The sequence below is a fragment of the Symphalangus syndactylus genome, chromosome 3 (genome assembly GCF_028878055.3).
Source record: "Symphalangus syndactylus isolate Jambi chromosome 3, NHGRI_mSymSyn1-v2.1_pri, whole genome shotgun sequence".
NCBI lineage: Eukaryota > Metazoa > Chordata > Mammalia > Primates > Hylobatidae > Symphalangus > Symphalangus syndactylus.
The window spans coordinates 40,833,841-40,851,831 of record NC_072425.2 but is presented as its reverse complement, the minus strand read 5'-3'; the positions used below and the strand labels follow the sequence as shown (position 1 = coordinate 40,851,831).

General features: G+C 38.2%; 1 protein-coding gene across 28 annotated transcripts in view; it reads left to right on the top strand.

The window, feature by feature from the left end:
* SMC2 (structural maintenance of chromosomes 2) overlaps positions 1-17,991 on the top strand; it is a 436,171-nt gene that overhangs the window by 391,394 nt on the left and 26,786 nt on the right. Inside the window, exons 1-11 of one of the 28 annotated variants that reach the window (XM_063636854.1) lie at positions 1,791-1,985; positions 2,166-2,349; positions 2,832-3,054; positions 3,651-3,800; positions 5,960-6,082; positions 7,163-7,201; positions 7,611-7,721; positions 7,907-7,951; positions 9,479-9,712; positions 9,947-10,096; positions 16,470-16,703. In XM_063636854.1, the coding sequence (XP_063492924.1) occupies positions 2,887-3,054; positions 3,651-3,800; positions 5,960-6,082; positions 7,163-7,201; positions 7,611-7,721; positions 7,907-7,951; positions 9,479-9,712; positions 9,947-10,096; positions 16,470-16,703 (1,254 nt within the window). In that variant the 5' untranslated portion in view covers positions 1,791-1,985; positions 2,166-2,349; positions 2,832-2,886. Of the gene's footprint in view, positions 1-1,523; positions 2,012-2,165; positions 2,395-2,783; positions 3,055-3,650; positions 3,801-5,959; positions 6,083-7,162; positions 7,202-7,610; positions 7,722-7,906; positions 7,952-9,478; positions 9,713-9,946; positions 10,097-16,469; positions 16,704-17,991 lie in introns of those variants that run through there. The other 27 variants (XM_063636856.1, XM_063636853.1, XM_063636843.1 and 24 more) reach the window with 27 other exon arrangements.

Here is a 17,991-nt window from a genome sequence, read left to right as displayed (position 1 = left end):
AAAGGAAGGAGACACAGCTCAAAGTTAATGTGTAAGAGTTAACAGAATCAATACATGCGAATAGCTGTGGAGCCTAGGGGATGCAGGAATCAAGGCAGACAAAGATATCTGCTGAATTAAATTAATGTTAGGTCACTACCCATGGTTGACATCACAGAAGTGGATACGCATATCAGAGTAAATAAATGAATCCTTTCTTAAACAAAAAACCCATAAAACTTATTTTACTCCCTAAACGAGAAATAATTTCAAAATATAGGCCCATTCCTGGTAGGTTAAGACCAGTTCAGATGACTGCATTGCCATTCCAGGGCCAAGAAAGCAACTTTAAAAACATGCACTACGCTGTGGTCTAAATGTGTCCCTCAAAATTCACATTTTGAAATCCTAACCCCCAAACTGATGGTTTTAGCAAGTGGCCTCTTGGGAAGTGAGGAATGGGATTAATGTCCTTATAAAACAGGCCCGAGGGAGGGCCTCTGCCTCTCCACCATGTAAGGACAGAGCCAGAAGGTGCTATTCACTAAACAGAAAGCACCCCTCCCTACACACACCTTATTGTGACATTCCAGCCTTCAGAAATGTGAAGAATAAACTTCTGTGGTTCATAAACTACCCAGTCTATGATATTTTGTTATGGAGGCCCAAAAGGATCAAGCCATTCCAAAATAGCATTGTTGCCCACACCATCTTTTTGTACCTCACCTAGGGTAACACCATACCCATTCGGAGTTAAGCCCTTCCTAACTCTTCAGTATCAACGTGCTTGGAAACGTGAGCAATCCTGACACCTTTTTTCTTCTTAAAGAACAATACATACTAATAATAGGATCCGCTAATAGTACTAGATTCTATGCATGAAGCCTAGTATGTATTTAAAAGCATGCAATCTGGATCTAGACCGCCTGGGAACAAATCCCAGCTTACTAGACAAGCTGTTTAACCTTTTACTTGGGCTCATTTAACTTATTTGTAAAACCAGCGCAATTTCGGATTTCATAGGGTTGCTACGTGGATTTTAAAAAGCCCCATGCAACGTAGCCAAACACTCAAAACTCAGTAACATGAACTGTCTTAAAAGGTTTCCAGAAAAAATCCCCGACAGGTTAGGTCGGCTTATCATTACAACGCTTTCCGGTGTAAGGGAGATGAATAGCTATTTAGCACCACACAATTTCTCCTCTGGGCTCGGAACAGCTCTCGATAGACTACGATCCCTTCCCGACGTGGAAACTTCAGATAAAAAGGCTCCGCGAGGTCCGAGGCCAGCACGGGGCGGAGCCAGGACGCGGGCCAGAGTCCCGAAGGACGGTGCCTCTCCGGCCCCAACGAAGTACAGCTTTTATTTTGCAGCAATCTGAGTCAACCAGAGATTCTGAGGCTTACAAAACACAACCGACGAGAACACTCATAGAATGCCTCTCCACTTCCTAACTGTCGCTTTGAGGGGAGAAAAACAAGCCATAGCAAGCACCGCAGAGGACTCGGGAAGGCGGAGTCTGCAGTGTGCCTAACGCGGACTAGAAGGACCGAGGCGGGGCGGGGCTGGCGCAGCGGGAGGACCCGGGGCCGAGGTGTGGGGCTGACCATAGCGTGCCGGACGCCGGTGTGAATATACACTGTCTGCTCCTGTAGTGCCCAGGCCCGAGCGGGGGAGTCCCTGGAGCTACCATTATCGAGACTCTCATTCCTATTGCCCTGCGGCTTTAATCCTTCGAATGTAGGGGAAAAATGGAACCCTAAAGACAGGCAGCTCCTAGGCACCAGCACAGGAAATAAGCAATGGAGGTGGGGTCCTTTGCTCGCGCCGAAATTCAAAGGAATAAATAGTTCCGGCGCGGGTGTTGAGAGCGGTGCTGCAAGTGTTGTATCCGCTATGGTGAAGTTCGCTTCGTAGCAGCCCCGGCTAGAGAGTTGGCCTGCTCCCCGCCTTTGTGACCCGGAGGAGCTTTTGGGGTGCGTCAAGCCCCTGGCCTGAGGCAGCGGTGAGGCGTGTGCTTGAGCACGGCCGGTAGGGCCCGGCCAGACATCCTGGCGGGAGGCGGGAGGCGGGAGGCGGGAGGCGGGGCGCGGGGCGCGGGGGCTGTAGGGAGGGGGACCAGTGGCAGAGGGACCTAAGGTGATCCTTAGAAATAAAAGCTAGTTTCTTTTCGGCCTTGGAGTAGGGCGAAGAGGTGTAGACAGGCCTGGAGAAGCGAGGTAACAGCCTGAGTAAAAGCAAGAAGTTGAAGAATATGAGATACATCTCATCTCTAGTAAATACTTAAATGACTTCCCCTCCTCCTGGAGTCAGGCACCATTTGGGAATGCAATGATGGACGTAGGTGAAGATACTGCAGGAACTTACAAGTAATGACCGTCTAATATCAGCTTTAAGTACCATGAAGGAAAAAGGCGAGTGAAGGATTGTGGAGAGGTGACAGGGAGGTCAGGGAGGACTCCAGTAAGGTGACATTTTAGCAAAGACGTGAGTGCAGTAGAGAGTAAGCTATGTCAGTATCAGAGAAAAGCACATTATGGGCAAAGATAATGGGATATGTAACAATCCGTAGTCTTTGTTAGGTAGAGTATGATAAAAGTAGAAGGCAAGCCTGGAAAAACGGGTAGAAGAAATAGTTGAGACTTCCCAGTTGAATGGTTTAATTTCCAGATAGTGGCTAACTCTGGTATATTTTTGAGTAGATGAACTATGTCTTTACATCAGACAAGATAGTTTGTCAAGTGGCTGTTTTATTTCTATCACCCTGTCATTGCTGTTTTTGCCTCGTTCATTATGATTCCAGGTTTACATTCCACTTAGGTGGTGTTATTTCTGTTTCGTACAAAACTAGTTTGTGGCCTGTTTGATTCCTGTCAGAGGTTTGCTGACCCAAGACAGTATCGAAAATGCATATTAAGTCAATTATTCTAGAGGGATTCAAGTCCTATGCTCAGAGGACCGAAGTCAATGGTTTTGACCCCCTCTTCAATGCTATCACTGGCTTAAATGGCAGTGGGAAATCCAACATATTGGACTCCATCTGTTTTTTGCTGGGCATCTCCAACCTGTCTCAGGTAAAGTGTAAACTTTCTGATTTATTTGAATTTAACTTGGCAGGAGAATCCTCACTGAATTTTGGAGACTTCCCAATATTCTCTTCATTTGTGTTTTTATACTTTTTGTAAATGACACCACACTGCAACCTTTTAAGGAAAGTAATATTACTCCTTTAGATGAGAAAATAGAAACTTAGAGATGTTTAGAAGTAACAGTGCCTCAAAACTCAGGCATTCTGACTGTAAAGCAGTCTCATTCCAGAGTATTTTCAACCCTGTGTAATGATGCCTTTTCCCTTTTCAAATCTTATTAATGGATTGAATGATCAGTGAAAATCGTTGGGACGGTATTTCCTTATATCTTGCAAAGTAACTTTTTGTTAAAAAAAGAATAGGAAACAATTCAATTCAGGGTTGAAAAGGTTCTGTAGAGAAAAGTGTCCATTGCAGGTTGTTGCCTCTTTCCCTTGTTTTTCTTGCCAGAGGATGCAGCTGCCTATCCTTGTCTACTTAATGGACACTACGTTGGTGGGTTTTGCAACAGCGAGGGACCCATTTTTAGTGCTGCTTTGTACAGTAGGGAGTTTGTAATTGATATACTTTTCATATTTTAGGTTCGGGCTTCTAATTTACAAGATTTAGTTTACAAAAATGGGCAGGCTGGTATTACCAAAGCCTCTGTGTCAATCACTTTTGATAATTCTGACAAAAAGCAAAGTCCTTTAGGATTTGAGGTTCATGACGAAATCACAGTAACAAGGCAGGTGAGTGGCAATTAAACATTTGGATATCTTAAGACCTTTTATGTCTGATGTGGTTTTTGGCCCTATGCCTTTGCAAAACGTGCTAGAGAAAGTTCATGAGCAAAATTGGTGCCTTAAATTCTGACTAGATTCCTTAATGTCTTCCTTATATTAAAATTTTGATCATGCACGTTCTATCACTAAGAGGATTGAAAGACAGCTGAAAAGTTATTCATCCAATATAAGCACCCAACTATGCGGAAATCTTAAACCGTACTTGAATCTTCTTTGGCTGTTCTTGAACACCTGTGTACTTGAGTCTTTCAGTCTTCTGAGATAACCCATTCTGTTTTTGGACAGGTCTTATTAGAAAGTTACTGCTATAAGTTTTGTCAGAGTCTGCTGTCTTCAAATTTTATTCATTAATCCTAGTTCTCTTGAGAGCACCAAGAGCAGATCTAACTTATTCCCTACTTTAGTGTTTAAGTGATCTGCAAGTATATGTGTTTTAGTTCTAAGTGAAATCTTGCCAGGTCTTTCACTTGTTTGTTCCTAGTTCCTTCACTTGCCTGATTATATCAAGTATGCGCCAGTTTCCCTCCCTGCTCCTGCATTCATCTATCTTTCTTTTAATGGCACCTTAGATTGGGTGTACCAAAATTGGTCTAGTTGGAGTTACTCTTTCATTTTAGATATTTTACTTTTATTTTTCCCAATAGAGCATTGGAGTGTTCATAATACATTGTGGATTCATATTAGATTTACTTGAAACCACTCAATTTTTTTTTAGGTGTGTTATTAATATAGTCAGGCACTGTTTTCAGCTTGTCAAGGTTTTTTGTTTTTTTTTTTTTTTCTGAGACGGAGTCTCGCTCTGTTACCCAGGCTGGAGTGTAGTGGCACCATCTCAGCTCACTGCAATCTCCATCTCCCGGGTTCAAGAGATTCTTCTGCCTCAGCCTCTTGAGTAGCTGGGACTACAGGCGACCACCACCACACCCGGCTAATTTTTTTTTTTTTTGTATTTTTAGTAGGGACGGGATTTCACTATGTTGGCCAGGGTGGTCTCAATCTCCTGACCTCATGATCTGCCCGCCTCGGCCTCCCAAAGTGCTGGGATTACAAGTGTGAGCCACGGCGTCTGGCCCAAGATTTTGTTTTTAAAAATGTTGTCAACTCCTATTTACTGTCCATCTTAGCATTTATCACTTACAGATTTTCTCCACTATTTTAATGGAAGCCTCTGATTGAAAAAAAAAAAAAGAAACGTAGGCCACGTTAGGACAGAATCCTGTTCCGTGTCATTAGGCATCCATCAAATATTTAACCTTTAGGAACTGTCACTAAGTCTCTTACTAATAATCTACCTAATTGTTCCTGTCCTCATTCAGGGCATAAACTTGTATCTTCACCAAAATTATAAAATTTTTGTCAGAGAGGTCTCTTCAAAAACATTAATATATGAACTACCAACCTAGTAGTCCTGTCAGGAAAAGAAATGAATAACATTTATTCAATATTTATTAAATACTTGATGTATATTGGGTGTTCTTGAATGTACTGGGATGTAGAGTTAGAAGATTGAGAAACAGAGATTGTCTTTAAGGACTTCAATCTGGTAGATGAGACAGTCATAGCCAATAAATGACAATTTAAGTGTGATAGTAGAGTATGGTGTCTGGGATGACTTAATGAAACCATACTGAAGCTCTGTGATTACCCTTTCTTTTAAATGGTCATAAATCATGTCTTTATTCATAGCTTTTTGAATCTTGTCAAGAATCGATGTCAAGCTACTTTGACATCTATTCCTGTTGAAAAGTAGAGAAAGCCTCTAGAAAAATTACAGAAAGAAAGTAACTAGGAAAGTATGTTTTACATATACTTGGAAACATAAAGCTAGAAGTTACCTTGGAGACCTAGTCTGGTGCAGGCCAGGGTAAGAGGCTTGTGTGTAATTACATAACTAGTTAGCAAAAGTACTTGCAGTAGACACTAGTTGTCCTGACTCAAGTTAGTGTTTTTGACCATGTCATACTTGTTCCACTATTTATGCAGAATTGGTTTTGTTTACTGCTAGTCGGACAGAACAAATAAACGTAAGCTAATATACTTAGTAATTTATCCTAGCACAAGGTGTGCATGTACATTAATATTTTAAAAATTGCTGTCTTTTATAGGTGGTTATTGGTGGTAGAAATAAATATTTAATCAATGGAGTCAATGCCAACAACACCAGAGTACAGGATCTCTTCTGTTCTGTTGGCCTTAATGTTAACAACCCTCACTTTCTCATCATGCAGGTATTTCGTTTGAGGTCTTTATATCACTTTCGTAATAGTTTTGACATTTTTTACTTTTAAGCAATTAAAATAGAAGTACTTTATGTTTTGGATTTTATACTTTTTATTTACTGTTGTGCTGTGTCCGGCCATCTGTTTAGAAATGTGGTTTAGTTACTTGCACTGATGTATTCTACTGCATTATAGACCTTTGACTCCTCTAGAATGTTTAGAAGTAATTTTTGTTGACTTTTTATTTTGTCACTAAAAGAACAATACATGTTAACGGTAAAAAAAAAAAAAAATCCATAATATATCCTTTTAAATTACTGGATTAATGCATCTTAATATTTCAAGTATAAAAGTTTGAATAATTTTCTTATTTAGAGACTCACACAAATGAGGAGTAAAGGCTGATTTTATCTTATGTTTATGTTGTTTCGTTTGACCCATCCAGCTATCCTTTGAGAGAATTATAGTAAAGTCAATGGGAGCATCTCAGTGGGACCAGAATAAAAATATTTCCACTACACACCTTCAAAGTTGAAACTTTAAGTGAATCTACATTGTAGTAATACAATTCTCTGAGACCTGGGTGTGCCGGTGTTTTGCTTTATTTATTTTTGGTAATGAATAAATTTAATGGTTTTCTGGCATTGATGTAAAATATTTTATTTTGTTTGAGGCCTAGAAGTATGTCATCTGTTTTGTGAAATTATCTTGGAGGGTTATCATTCAAAGAAATGTTAAAAGTTTTTTAATTATGCTGAAATTTCTTTTTCTATTTACCTGTTTTAAAATTGAATATTTCTACTTAATGTTAACTGTCTCAGAAACATGATCCTTGTTAACTTTGTATCATTTAATGAATTATTTCATTTCCATCATTTCATAACTTCCATAATTTGTATCACTGGTAAGTAAGAAAGTGAATAGCAAAGTTCCAAAATTCTAGAATCATAAAAGAATTATAGAGGAAAGACCCCCCAAAGATTGGTATATTGAGATACAGCAGCTTCAGTCTAGATAAACATGAATGGCAGTACAGATAAACATTTTCTGTAATTTGTTATCTTAGTAAGTTTGCCATTTTATTTTCAGGGCCGAATTACAAAAGTATTGAATATGAAACCTCCAGAGGTAAGAGTACTATTTATGGACATTAAAAATAATTGGTATAGATACTACTTTAATCTTTCAGACAATTTTTAAATATTCTATTAAAATTTTTGGAAACATTATTTAGGAATGATTAGTAAAGACAGTTGTATATTTGTGTAATATTTGGCACTATGCCCAAATATTAAAATTGATTTTGATTGTATAAAGGAGTCTTGCTCAGCTGGTGTTTCGTGTGAGAATTCATTCCTACAGAAAAAGCCTACAGGAAAAGATTGTGTGAAATTACTGTATTTAACTTATATGGTTCATTTGGGCCAAATTTTGGTAAGATGTTTAGTGAGGTCAAGGCAAAAATGATATATTTAATGTAAATTCCAGTTGGACACATTGTCTTAGATACTAAACATTAATAAAATTGTCATTCCAGATTTTATCCATGATAGAAGAAGCAGCTGGAACCAGGATGTATGAATACAAAAAAATAGCTGCACAGAAAACTATAGAAAAAAAGGAGGCTAAGCTGAAAGAAATTAAGACGGTAATTTAATTCATGTAAAATATTTCTGGAGAAGAATGTAATTTTGCATGTAGAGTTTTTGCTGTAAAGAGGGAAAAATTTTTTTCCTTGGTTCAGTTTTCCATAGTCATCCATGCTACTTCTCTTTCAGATAAATTTTAATGGTACTTTACATGCGAAAATACTGATTTTTCTTTATTTTCCAGATACTTGAAGAAGAGATTACTCCAACCATTCAAAAGTTAAAAGAGGTATATTCTGTATATATGAGGATAATCTATTAGAATGTCTTTCAAAGTCAACGATGTATGCAAAATCATGCAAATAGTCATACTATTTCTTGGGGTTTTTTTTCCTGCGATGAGATAAGGAATTAGAGTTGGCACTCCATAACTCAGCGTTCTGCTTGCAGAGGATATGTACTTATCTACTAAGTCATAGGATATTGGAGAGTAATTTTTATAGTTTCAGAAAATGGTATGCCGAATTTTAATACTTTATTTAAGCTAAGCAAGTCTGGATTTGCCTAGTTAGGATTGACTGGAACAACATTTGTTAAAGATAACGCACTCTTAGACACCCTCATTGGTAGAGTGAACAATTTCCAGGATAAGAGGGGCTATCACTGTAATTATTGCTGTCAAGGTATTTTGTAAGCAAAAGGTATTGAAACAAAGGACTGGATTTTCTCTATAATCTTTGCAGCTCCTGACATCAAAAGACATGGCACAGTATGTCATGAAAGAATGCATTTATGAGCTATGTTTTCTTTTTCTTGAGACAAGTCTCACTGTCGCCCAGGCTGGAGTGCAGTGGTGTGATCACAGCTCACTGCAGCCTCCACCTCTCGGTCTCAAGGGATCCTCCCACCTTAGCCTTCTGAGTAGCTGGGACTACAGGTGCATGCCACCACACCCTGCTAGTTTATTTTTTGGTAGAGACAGGGTTTCTCATTGTTTCTCAGGCTGGTCTTGAACTTCTGGGCTCAAGTGATCCACCTGCCTCGGCCTTGCAAAGTGCTGGGATTATAAGAGTGAGCCACTGTGCCCAGCCAAATGACCTTTTTAAAGATATCCTTTTAGGAATTTGTTAAATGCTCATTGAAATTTGGTACTACTCAGCTGTCTTGTGAATCCATATAGTAGTATAAATTTTACTGGAAAAACTGTAATCTTGAAGGTACCCTTTTTGTATGTATGATGTAGTAGAAAACACTAGATCAGGAATTGAAACTTAGGTCCTAGACTTCATTTTGCCACAATTTCTTTCTAAATCTAACAACATGGACAGATCATTTAATCATTCTGAATTTGTTTTTTACGTATAAATTAAGGATTTTAGTTATTACTTTGTCTGGTCCCAGTAGGTCCTTACGGGAGTCATGTTTAGTAATGATGTGAGCAAGTGCTTGTAGTAGTGCTTCAAACTATATTAGAGTAGGCATCTTGATAATACTACTACAGAATCTGTTTAATAGTGTATCATTGGTGGGTGTATAAGTTGTCTAACACTAGCTTATGAACCTTATGTCCATATTTCTTTGTTAAGCTCAACTACCCAAGTATATGTTAGAAGAAATAGCCAAATAAGATTACTAGAGATGGTATAATGCTATCTAAAAGTCCTGACTTCTAATGTTATGTTAAGTTTCCTACAATTTAAAATGCTATAATTGTTTAATACAGGACAAAATCTATTATGTAATGAGAAATTTGTTTCATCTTGCATAATTGAATTTTCTTTGTTGAGTTATTCTTTTTTTGTGACTTCCCTTTCAGGAAAGATCTTCCTACTTGGAGTACCAAAAAGTAATGAGAGAAATAGAACATTTGAGTCGTTTATATATTGCTTATCAGTTTTTGCTGGCTGAAGATACCAAAGTACGCTCAGCTGAGGAATTAAAAGAAATGCAAGATAAAGTTATAAAGCTTCAGGAAGAATTGTCTGAGAATGATAAAAAAATAAAAGCACTTAATCATGAAATAGAAGAATTGGAAAAAAGAAAAGATAAGGTCTGAACATATGTATTGGAATCGATAATATACTCTGTGAAAAACGTACTAAATTATATATAGTAACTGTTTAGTATTCACTGGGCATTGTCTTCCGTATTGATTTGTTAATCTTATAGTAAGATAATGAAATAACTTATAAAAAAGTGTTTATTTGATACAGAACTCATACAATAAAATGACAACATGAACAAATTTTACATAAGTGATTGAATTGACTGCATTTTATTATAGGAAATTGGAGGTATCCTTCGATCTTTAGAAGATGCTCTTGCAGAGGCTCAGCGAGTTAATACTAAATCTCAAAGCGCATTTGATCTCAAGAAGAAAAATCTGGCATGTGAGGAAAGCAAACGAAAAGAGCTGGAAAAAAATATGGTTGAGGTAAGTGAGCTTAATGTGCCACTAGTGCCACTTGTAGACAAGTATATAGTCTCACTAGTGTACATTTATCTATTCCATGAATATTTAGTGAGTGTCTTCTATAAGCTAAGTACAGTTGTTTGGGCTGGAGTTATAACTGGACCAAATGGTCAAAAGTCCTTGCCTTGTGGACCTTCATTCCACTGGGGGAAATGATAATAAAATAAATAAAACATGTAACATGTTATAGATCAATAACTGATGTGGAAAAAAAGTAAAGCAGGGAAGGGGATTAGGAGTGTAGGGGAAAAAGGATACAATTTGGGATTTTAAGTTGGGTAGCCATTGAAGTAAGTGGAGAATAGGAAGAACAGGTTCGATAAGCTTAAGAAATACAGTATGAATGTAATAGGCTTGAGGAGCCTGTTAGACATCTTGAGTAGTGATGTTGATTAGGTACTTAAATATATGAATATTGAATCCAGGCAAAAATACAGATTTGGAGGGATCATCAATGTATAGGTGTTATTTAAATCCATGAGACTAGATAAAATGATCAAGGCTGTAAGTTTATATAAGAAGGTTGGAGCCCTGGGATACTTTCAACATTTGAATGTTGGGATAGTTCAACATTCAAAAGAGATTGAGTAGTGTGAGGAAAATTAGGCCAGTAAATTGTCCTGGAGTCCAGGTAAAAAAGATGTTTCAAGGAGAAGTGGCCATGAGTACCTGATTAGATTGTGTTCATACTCTCACAGAATGAAGGCAGAAAAAAGAAAAGTGAATATAGATAACTTTTTGAGAAGTTTTCTGAAAGAAGGATAAATAGGGAGCTAACTGGAGGGTAATACAGAAGAAAGAGTTTTTTTGGCTTGATTTGACTGCCCTAGTCGGATGTTGGTACCACCTCACTAACAGGCCGTCTTGATATCCTTCAGTTACTTTATGAGTAGGCTGTTTCATTGTTCAGTGGCTCCATTGGCCTGTGAATAACAGGGTGCATGGAAAGTCCACTATATTCCACAAGAGACTGCCCATTATCGTGTTGCTTGGGCAGTGAAGGATGTTCCTTGGTCAGAGTGAAATATGATGAAGTGTCAAAAAAATGACATATTTCTTTCAAGGGTAGCATCAGGGTCCACATGAGTGACATATATTTGTCCCTTTCAGGCATCAAGTCCTTGTTTCCACACAGGGGATTTTTATTTATTTTATTTAATTTATTTTTTTGAGACAGAGTTTCGCTCTCGTTGCCCAGGCTGGAGTGCAATGGCGCAATCTCGGCTCACTACAACTTGCACTCCACCCCCCGGGCTGAAACGATTCTCCTGCCTCAGCCTCCCAAGTAGCTGGGATTACAGGCATGCGCCACCATGCCTGGCTAATTTTGTATTTTTAGTAGTGATGGGGTTCCTCCACGTTTGTCAGTCTGGTCTCGAACTCCCAACCTCAGGTGATCCACCTGCCTTGGCCTCCCAAAGTACTGGGATTACAGGCATGAGCCACCGCGCCTGGTCCACATAGGGGATTTATTTTAGCAGTCCGGTCACTAAGTTGCCCTTCTCCTGACCAGATGACTATGCTGCTGGCAATAGCCTATGAGTTGGTGAAAGGTAGCAAGATATGGTGATGGGGTGGCCCAAATGGACATCACCACTGCATGTAGTTTGACCCACTGAGCGTAATGTCCATGTTCAGCCTCAGTCAAAAGATGACCACTTACTGGCCTGATGGTGGCTACAGTCAAGAGGATCCCTCCTGTTTTGTTTGATGGAACTTTCAGTAAACCACGCCATACCATTAGTAGGCACATCTCAGAATCTTAGGACCCGGGGAGCCAGAGGAGAAGCCAGAGCATCCCCTGTGGGTTGTTTGGACCCTTCTAATAAGCTAGCTATTTTTTTCATGAAGCCTGCTGGTCCCTTGGGGTTCCAACTGGGCTTGATTTTAAATGTACCATTTCTGTTTGATAATCAAGCTCTTTTGAGCCTGCCCCAATTCATTGATAGGGTTTGTAAGCACCCAGGTAAGAGTGGGCAGTTTAAGTCGTGGAGTCGCATGTAGTGCTCTGGCCTTAAGCACACAGTCTCCACCAGTGCACAATAGCAAGCAAGAAGTTACATTCCAAGAGTTGTATCGGGTGGCTGCCTCAAGGAACTTAAAGTTCAACTTAGAAGAGGCTAGGTCTCCCCAGTGACAAGTTTCTGTTGCCATAGACAGCAGTCGGCATGCATGGAGGTTGTAGACACCTGTCATTGCATCAGGCTAGCAGACTATAAATGTTTTAAAAGCAGCACCAAGGCCACCACTTTAAATTGTTTTCTAAGGCCTGCTACTGCAAAGTCCCCTGTTCAAAGCTGCGAGCTTTGTTCGTCACCTGGATTAAAGGGGGCCAAAAAAACACCCACATGGGTTGTACGCTGTGTTTAGTACCCAAGAGACCTACCAGCTGTGGGGCTTCTTTTTTATTAGTAAGTGCCACCAGCACCAACAATTTTTGTTTGACTATATCTGGGATACTTCCTTGGCTTTCTGTCCAAGTGACTTTGACATTCAGCCTTTGACCATCCATTAGTCTTCATGCCCCAAAGGCCTTTCTGACTAGCCAGACTAGGCCAGTGCATTGTGACATTTTTATCTGTAGTGGGTTTTGAATTAAGAAAGTAGTGTCTTATTCTCCACTTGGTATGCAGTACTGCTTTCGTTGAGTAACTTAAGAGGTTTTGGGTAAGTCTTGAGTAACTTAAGAGGTCTTAGGTGGCAGGCCAGGGTGGATATGCCCCACTGGTATAGCTGAAATTCTTAGCTGCCAGGGGCATACCTCCTCAGGTGGTGGTGATGTTCTACACCACAGGCAACCAAACTATCATTATCCATACTCAGTGGTGGGAACTGTGGTCACCAGCACCCAAAGTGACACAAAGTATCCTACTCACAGCAGATAAGCATAGTGAGTCATTACATTCACCTGAAACCCTCCCATGGTCATCAGTTTAACTTTTCCCTAGGAAAACTGGAAATATGTCCTCTGGGCTCCAGTATCCAAGAACTCCAGAAAAGCCTAATTTCATTTCTTTTTCTCATCTTGACAGGAGTGTAGGGCCATCTCTGGTGGGGACCTGGAGACCTCGGTCCCACTCTTAACTATGCCATTTAGCCATTTGGATCCACAGAGTCCCTTTATCAAACAAACACTTCAGCCAGGCTGCATAATCCTTTCCTGGCCTTTCCGTATACTCGTCCTGTAGATAGTGAGCTTCCATTTCTATGAAGGCCTGCATCGTATGTGTTGGTTCTCTCAGATGCCTCAGGGACTGTCTGAGAACCTCTTTCCTGTTCCCTCTTGGGATCCATCTGACTACCCACTTCCCGAGCTCTCTGGCACTGGGAATGAGCAATTACATGTGTCCAACAACCAGGAGATCATGATTCTGTCAGAGCAGACCCTGCTAACTGCACTGATGGTGTGAAACAAGTTCAGTATGCACTAGTTACCAACTTGTCAGTGTTAATAGAACTCACCCATACAGCACAAGTTTTATGAAGCAAATTTATTTCCTACAGATAGGTAGTAATAGTAAAATCCTAGGTTTCATGGTGGGCCATTCCCACAAGTGTTGCATGGAGTTTCATCTGTATGTTCCCCATACAGTTGAGGGACCCCAGAAAGCAGCTTGCCCTGGGTTTATACCCCAGAAATAGAGAAATGGGGGTGGTCAGCACATGATCCCCTGGTTTACGTGAGTTGCTGAGCTAAAGCGTGAAAGGATATGCATATTTCTAGGAGGGAACTGAAATAGAGTATGGATTATTCAGGCCATCCCCTCTATCAGAATGTTGCATTTTCTAGCACATTCTACAGCTATTCTACAACTGAGAAAGGGAGAACACGGTTAGTCTAAGGACACCCAGATGACTGTCCGTCCAACAAACTCTAGATTTCTTTGTCCAGCTTACTTAATTAACATTTTTATCTGGATGAGTTTTAAAAAGTGTAAAACTTAACATATCCAGAATAGAATTTAGGAATTTCCCTCAACTACCCAAACCCACCTGAGTTACTGAATTTTCCTCATGTCAGTAAATGGTACCACTATTTACCTAATTGTTGAGGCCAGAAATCTTAGAGTCCTCTGGATTCTCGCCATTCTTTAAATATCTAGATCCAGTCTATCAACAAATTCTATTAACTTTAAAAGTGTATTCAGAATACAGCCACTTTTTGTTACCTCCATTACTGCCAACCTCGTTCAAGCCATCACCTCTCATGAGGGCTACTGCAATAATGTTCTTACTAGTTGCACTACTTTTTTCCTGTTGCCACTCTATAGTCTCTTCTTTACAGAAGCTAAAATATAATTTGAATCACATCACTTCTGTGCTTAAAATCCTTCAGTGGTTTCCAAATTACATGTATGCTGTATGACACTGAAACAACATGGTTTTAAACTGCATGGATCAACTTATTAGCAGATTTTTCTCAATAAATATATTGGAAAATTATTTGGAGGTTTGCAACAATTTGAAAAAACTTGCAGACAAATACCATATTGCCTAGAAATATCAAAAAAATTAAGAAAAAGTTAAGTTGTCATAAATGCACAAAATATATTTAGGTACTAGTCTATTTTATCATTTACTACCATAAAATATACAAAAATCTATTGTAAAAAGTTAAAATTTATCAAAACATAAACACCATACTTGGCATTATTCATAGTTGAGAGAAATCTAAACAAATGTAAAGATGCAATATTAAATGATAACTGCATAAAACTATAGAACATCCTACACTATTGTAGTAATTTTGTAGCCATCTCCTTTTGCTATTGTGGTGAACTCAAGTAAACTCAGTGTGACATTAATCATTTACTTCTTAGTAGTTCACGTTTCCAGTAAGTTGCAGAGCTCAGTAGAAAGTGATCTCTTGTGGTTCTCGTGTATTTTTCATCATGTTTAGTGCAGTACCATAAACCCGAATAACATGAGATCCATATGAAGTGCCACTAGTGATACTGAAAATGCTCCCAAAAAGCAGAGAAGTCAGGATGCTACAAAAAATAGTTGAGTGCTTGATAATGTACCATAGGTTGAGGTCTGCAGCTGTGGTTGCCTGCCTTTCCAGACAGATGATTTATCTTGTAAACAGATGATATAAACTTATCGCGTCAATACACTACAGTACTGTAAATGTATTTTCTCTTATGCTTTTAACATTTTCTTTTTTCTAGCTTTATTGCAAGAATACAGTATATAATGTAACATACAAAATATGAGTTAATTGTGTTATTGGTAAGGCTTTGGTTAACAGTAGGCTATTAGTAGTAAAGTTTTTGGGGGAATCAAAAGTATACGTGATTTTTGACTGTAGGGTGGGTCTGTACTCCAACTCCCATGTTGTTTAAGGATCAACTATATAATTGAATCTAAGTCTTTACCATGGCCTGCAAGGTGCTTCATGATGTGACTCTTGGCTCCTTAGCCATTTACTCACTGTGCTCCTAGTCCAGTTCCTCAAACATTCAAACATGTTCCTCAGGGCTTTCAAGTATACTGCCCCGCAAGTATTTGTGCAGTCACTCCTCTCACTTCATCCAGTCTTCTGTTCAAATGGCATTTCAAAGGCCTTCTCTTATTATTCTTGAAGTAATAGTTCCTATCACTCTATTCCCCAACCTTGTTTTGTTTGATTACTATGTCATCTAACCTTGAATACAGGCTCCCTTAGAACAGTGACTTAGTCTGTGTCTTTAATGTCTTAGAACAGGGCCTACTAGATAGTAAGCACTTAATAAATATTTGATGAATCATGAACTAATCAAGTGGGCCAAAATTTGTTGCCACTTTAATTGTAAATAAGATTGCTAGATTTTCTTTTTTCAGGGCTGGTATCTTGCATAGTGTCAGATATCTGGTAATATTACTTAAAAGGTGTTACATAATAGTAATACTTTTTCTAAAACTATTCGATGCTCAAATTTTATGGCTCTTGACAGTTTATAAAATATTTTCATATACATGCTCTCAATTCTAAAATCTCTACTTTTAAGCTTAGTGTAGGATGTCTGTTATTTCAGTTTTACAGCTTTAGAAATTCATTTTTAGTCCCTTCAAGTGATTTGTTTAAATCTGCAATTATTATTTAGCCCAATGTCTCATGGATTTAATTTATGACATGGAATGAACCAGTAGTATAAGAGTTATATTTATTCTAAAAACTGAGAGTGAATTTCAAAATGATAATTCGGTATTTATAAAGTTAGGATGGTTAAATTATTTTATTATGCTCACTCCAAATTACTATGGAATTTGATTACATAAGGGTATATGCGTATAAGAAAGTGGGTGTTTTTCCTGAAATATAATATTTTTCCATTTGAAACTCTTCCTAAAGGACTCTAAAACTTTAGCAGCAAAGGAAAAAGAGGTTAAAAAGATAACAGGTGGACTGCATGCCCTTCAAGAAGCAAGTAATAAAGATGCTGAAGCTCTGGCGGCTGCACAGCAGCACTTCAATGCTGTTTCCGCTGGCCTGTCCAGTAATGAAGATGGAGCAGAAGCAACTCTTGCTGGTCAAATGATGGCCTGTAAAAATGATATAAGTAAAGCTCAGACAGAAGCCAAACAGGTAAATACAGACATTAAGCACTATGTGATTGCTTTTTTTTCCAAGAAGTTTCTTTTCACGTTATGCTTTGGCAATTGTTACATAGTGTTGAAAATAATCAGGCTCAAGGAACTTGTTTGTTTACTTTATTCTGCAACTCTAATGCCTAATGCAGCGGAATTCAAATATGTTGATTGCTAAATATTGGCGATGTTAATTTGTTAACATGCTGTACTACATAAATTACCTTAATTCAGTATGTAAGTGCAATAAATGCTTTGTTCTGTTTGCAGCATTGTGTGGAATTTTTGAGATTAATCCATTTATTCTTGTCTTTTTTTGGCTATTTTTATTTTTTGTTGATATCATAATGTTGAAGTCTTAAGCTTTAACAGGAAAACAGGATTGTCTTCCCCATTGCTTTGCCTATCAATCATACCTAGTTCTTAAAACCTTGTTTCTCAAACTTTACATTTTTTTAGGAAGTGTCTCTACCTCACATTCTAGTCTTTGCTCTCCCTACTCTGATTTCATAATCTTAAAAATCTTGTCAGTCTATTATAATGTTTCTCAGATTTTACATAGTAGTGCAACTTAAAGTCCTATGAACACAAGAATTTTGCTAGCAGAAAAAATACATGTACACAGGCACATCAGTTTTGTTTTTAATGGAAGACACAGATTTTAAAACATGTACACAAATGTGTGTGCTTATGCGTTAATCCTCAGGTTTTTCTCTTTATATATTTGCAACTTTTTCATTCAGGCACGACAGAGATGATTGATAGTCACAAATTTATAAGAACTCTTCAATAGTAGAAAAGCTTTAAAGTACTCTGTCTATTATTTTATAAGGGAACTGGGAAAAATATATCATTATACAGTTTTAGAGGATACCCCCATCTAAAACACCATCTAGGTTTTAGAATACTAGTTCATAGTTTTAAGAAGCAGTGTTCAAGTGTATAAATTCTTGAAGGCCTGACACATGTAATTTAAATAGTTCTAGCATTTAATTATCAGACTCAGCATTTAAGTTTCTCTGTCAGTTTAGCTTCTTTTCCTGTATAATCTTGTATCTTACTGCTCAATTCAGTTTCTTTACTGTTACTAGACAGCACTCACAAATATATACACATACAAATATGAACAACTAAGTGGAAAGGAAAGGAATGAGAGTTGTGATTTCTAGCTTTCTGTTTTTAATTACCAGCTACTGACATTCAATATAATCCTTCAATTTTAATATGTCATATTTTATTAAAAATATGGACTTAAATTTCAAATTCTTTAACAACATGTTAATCAT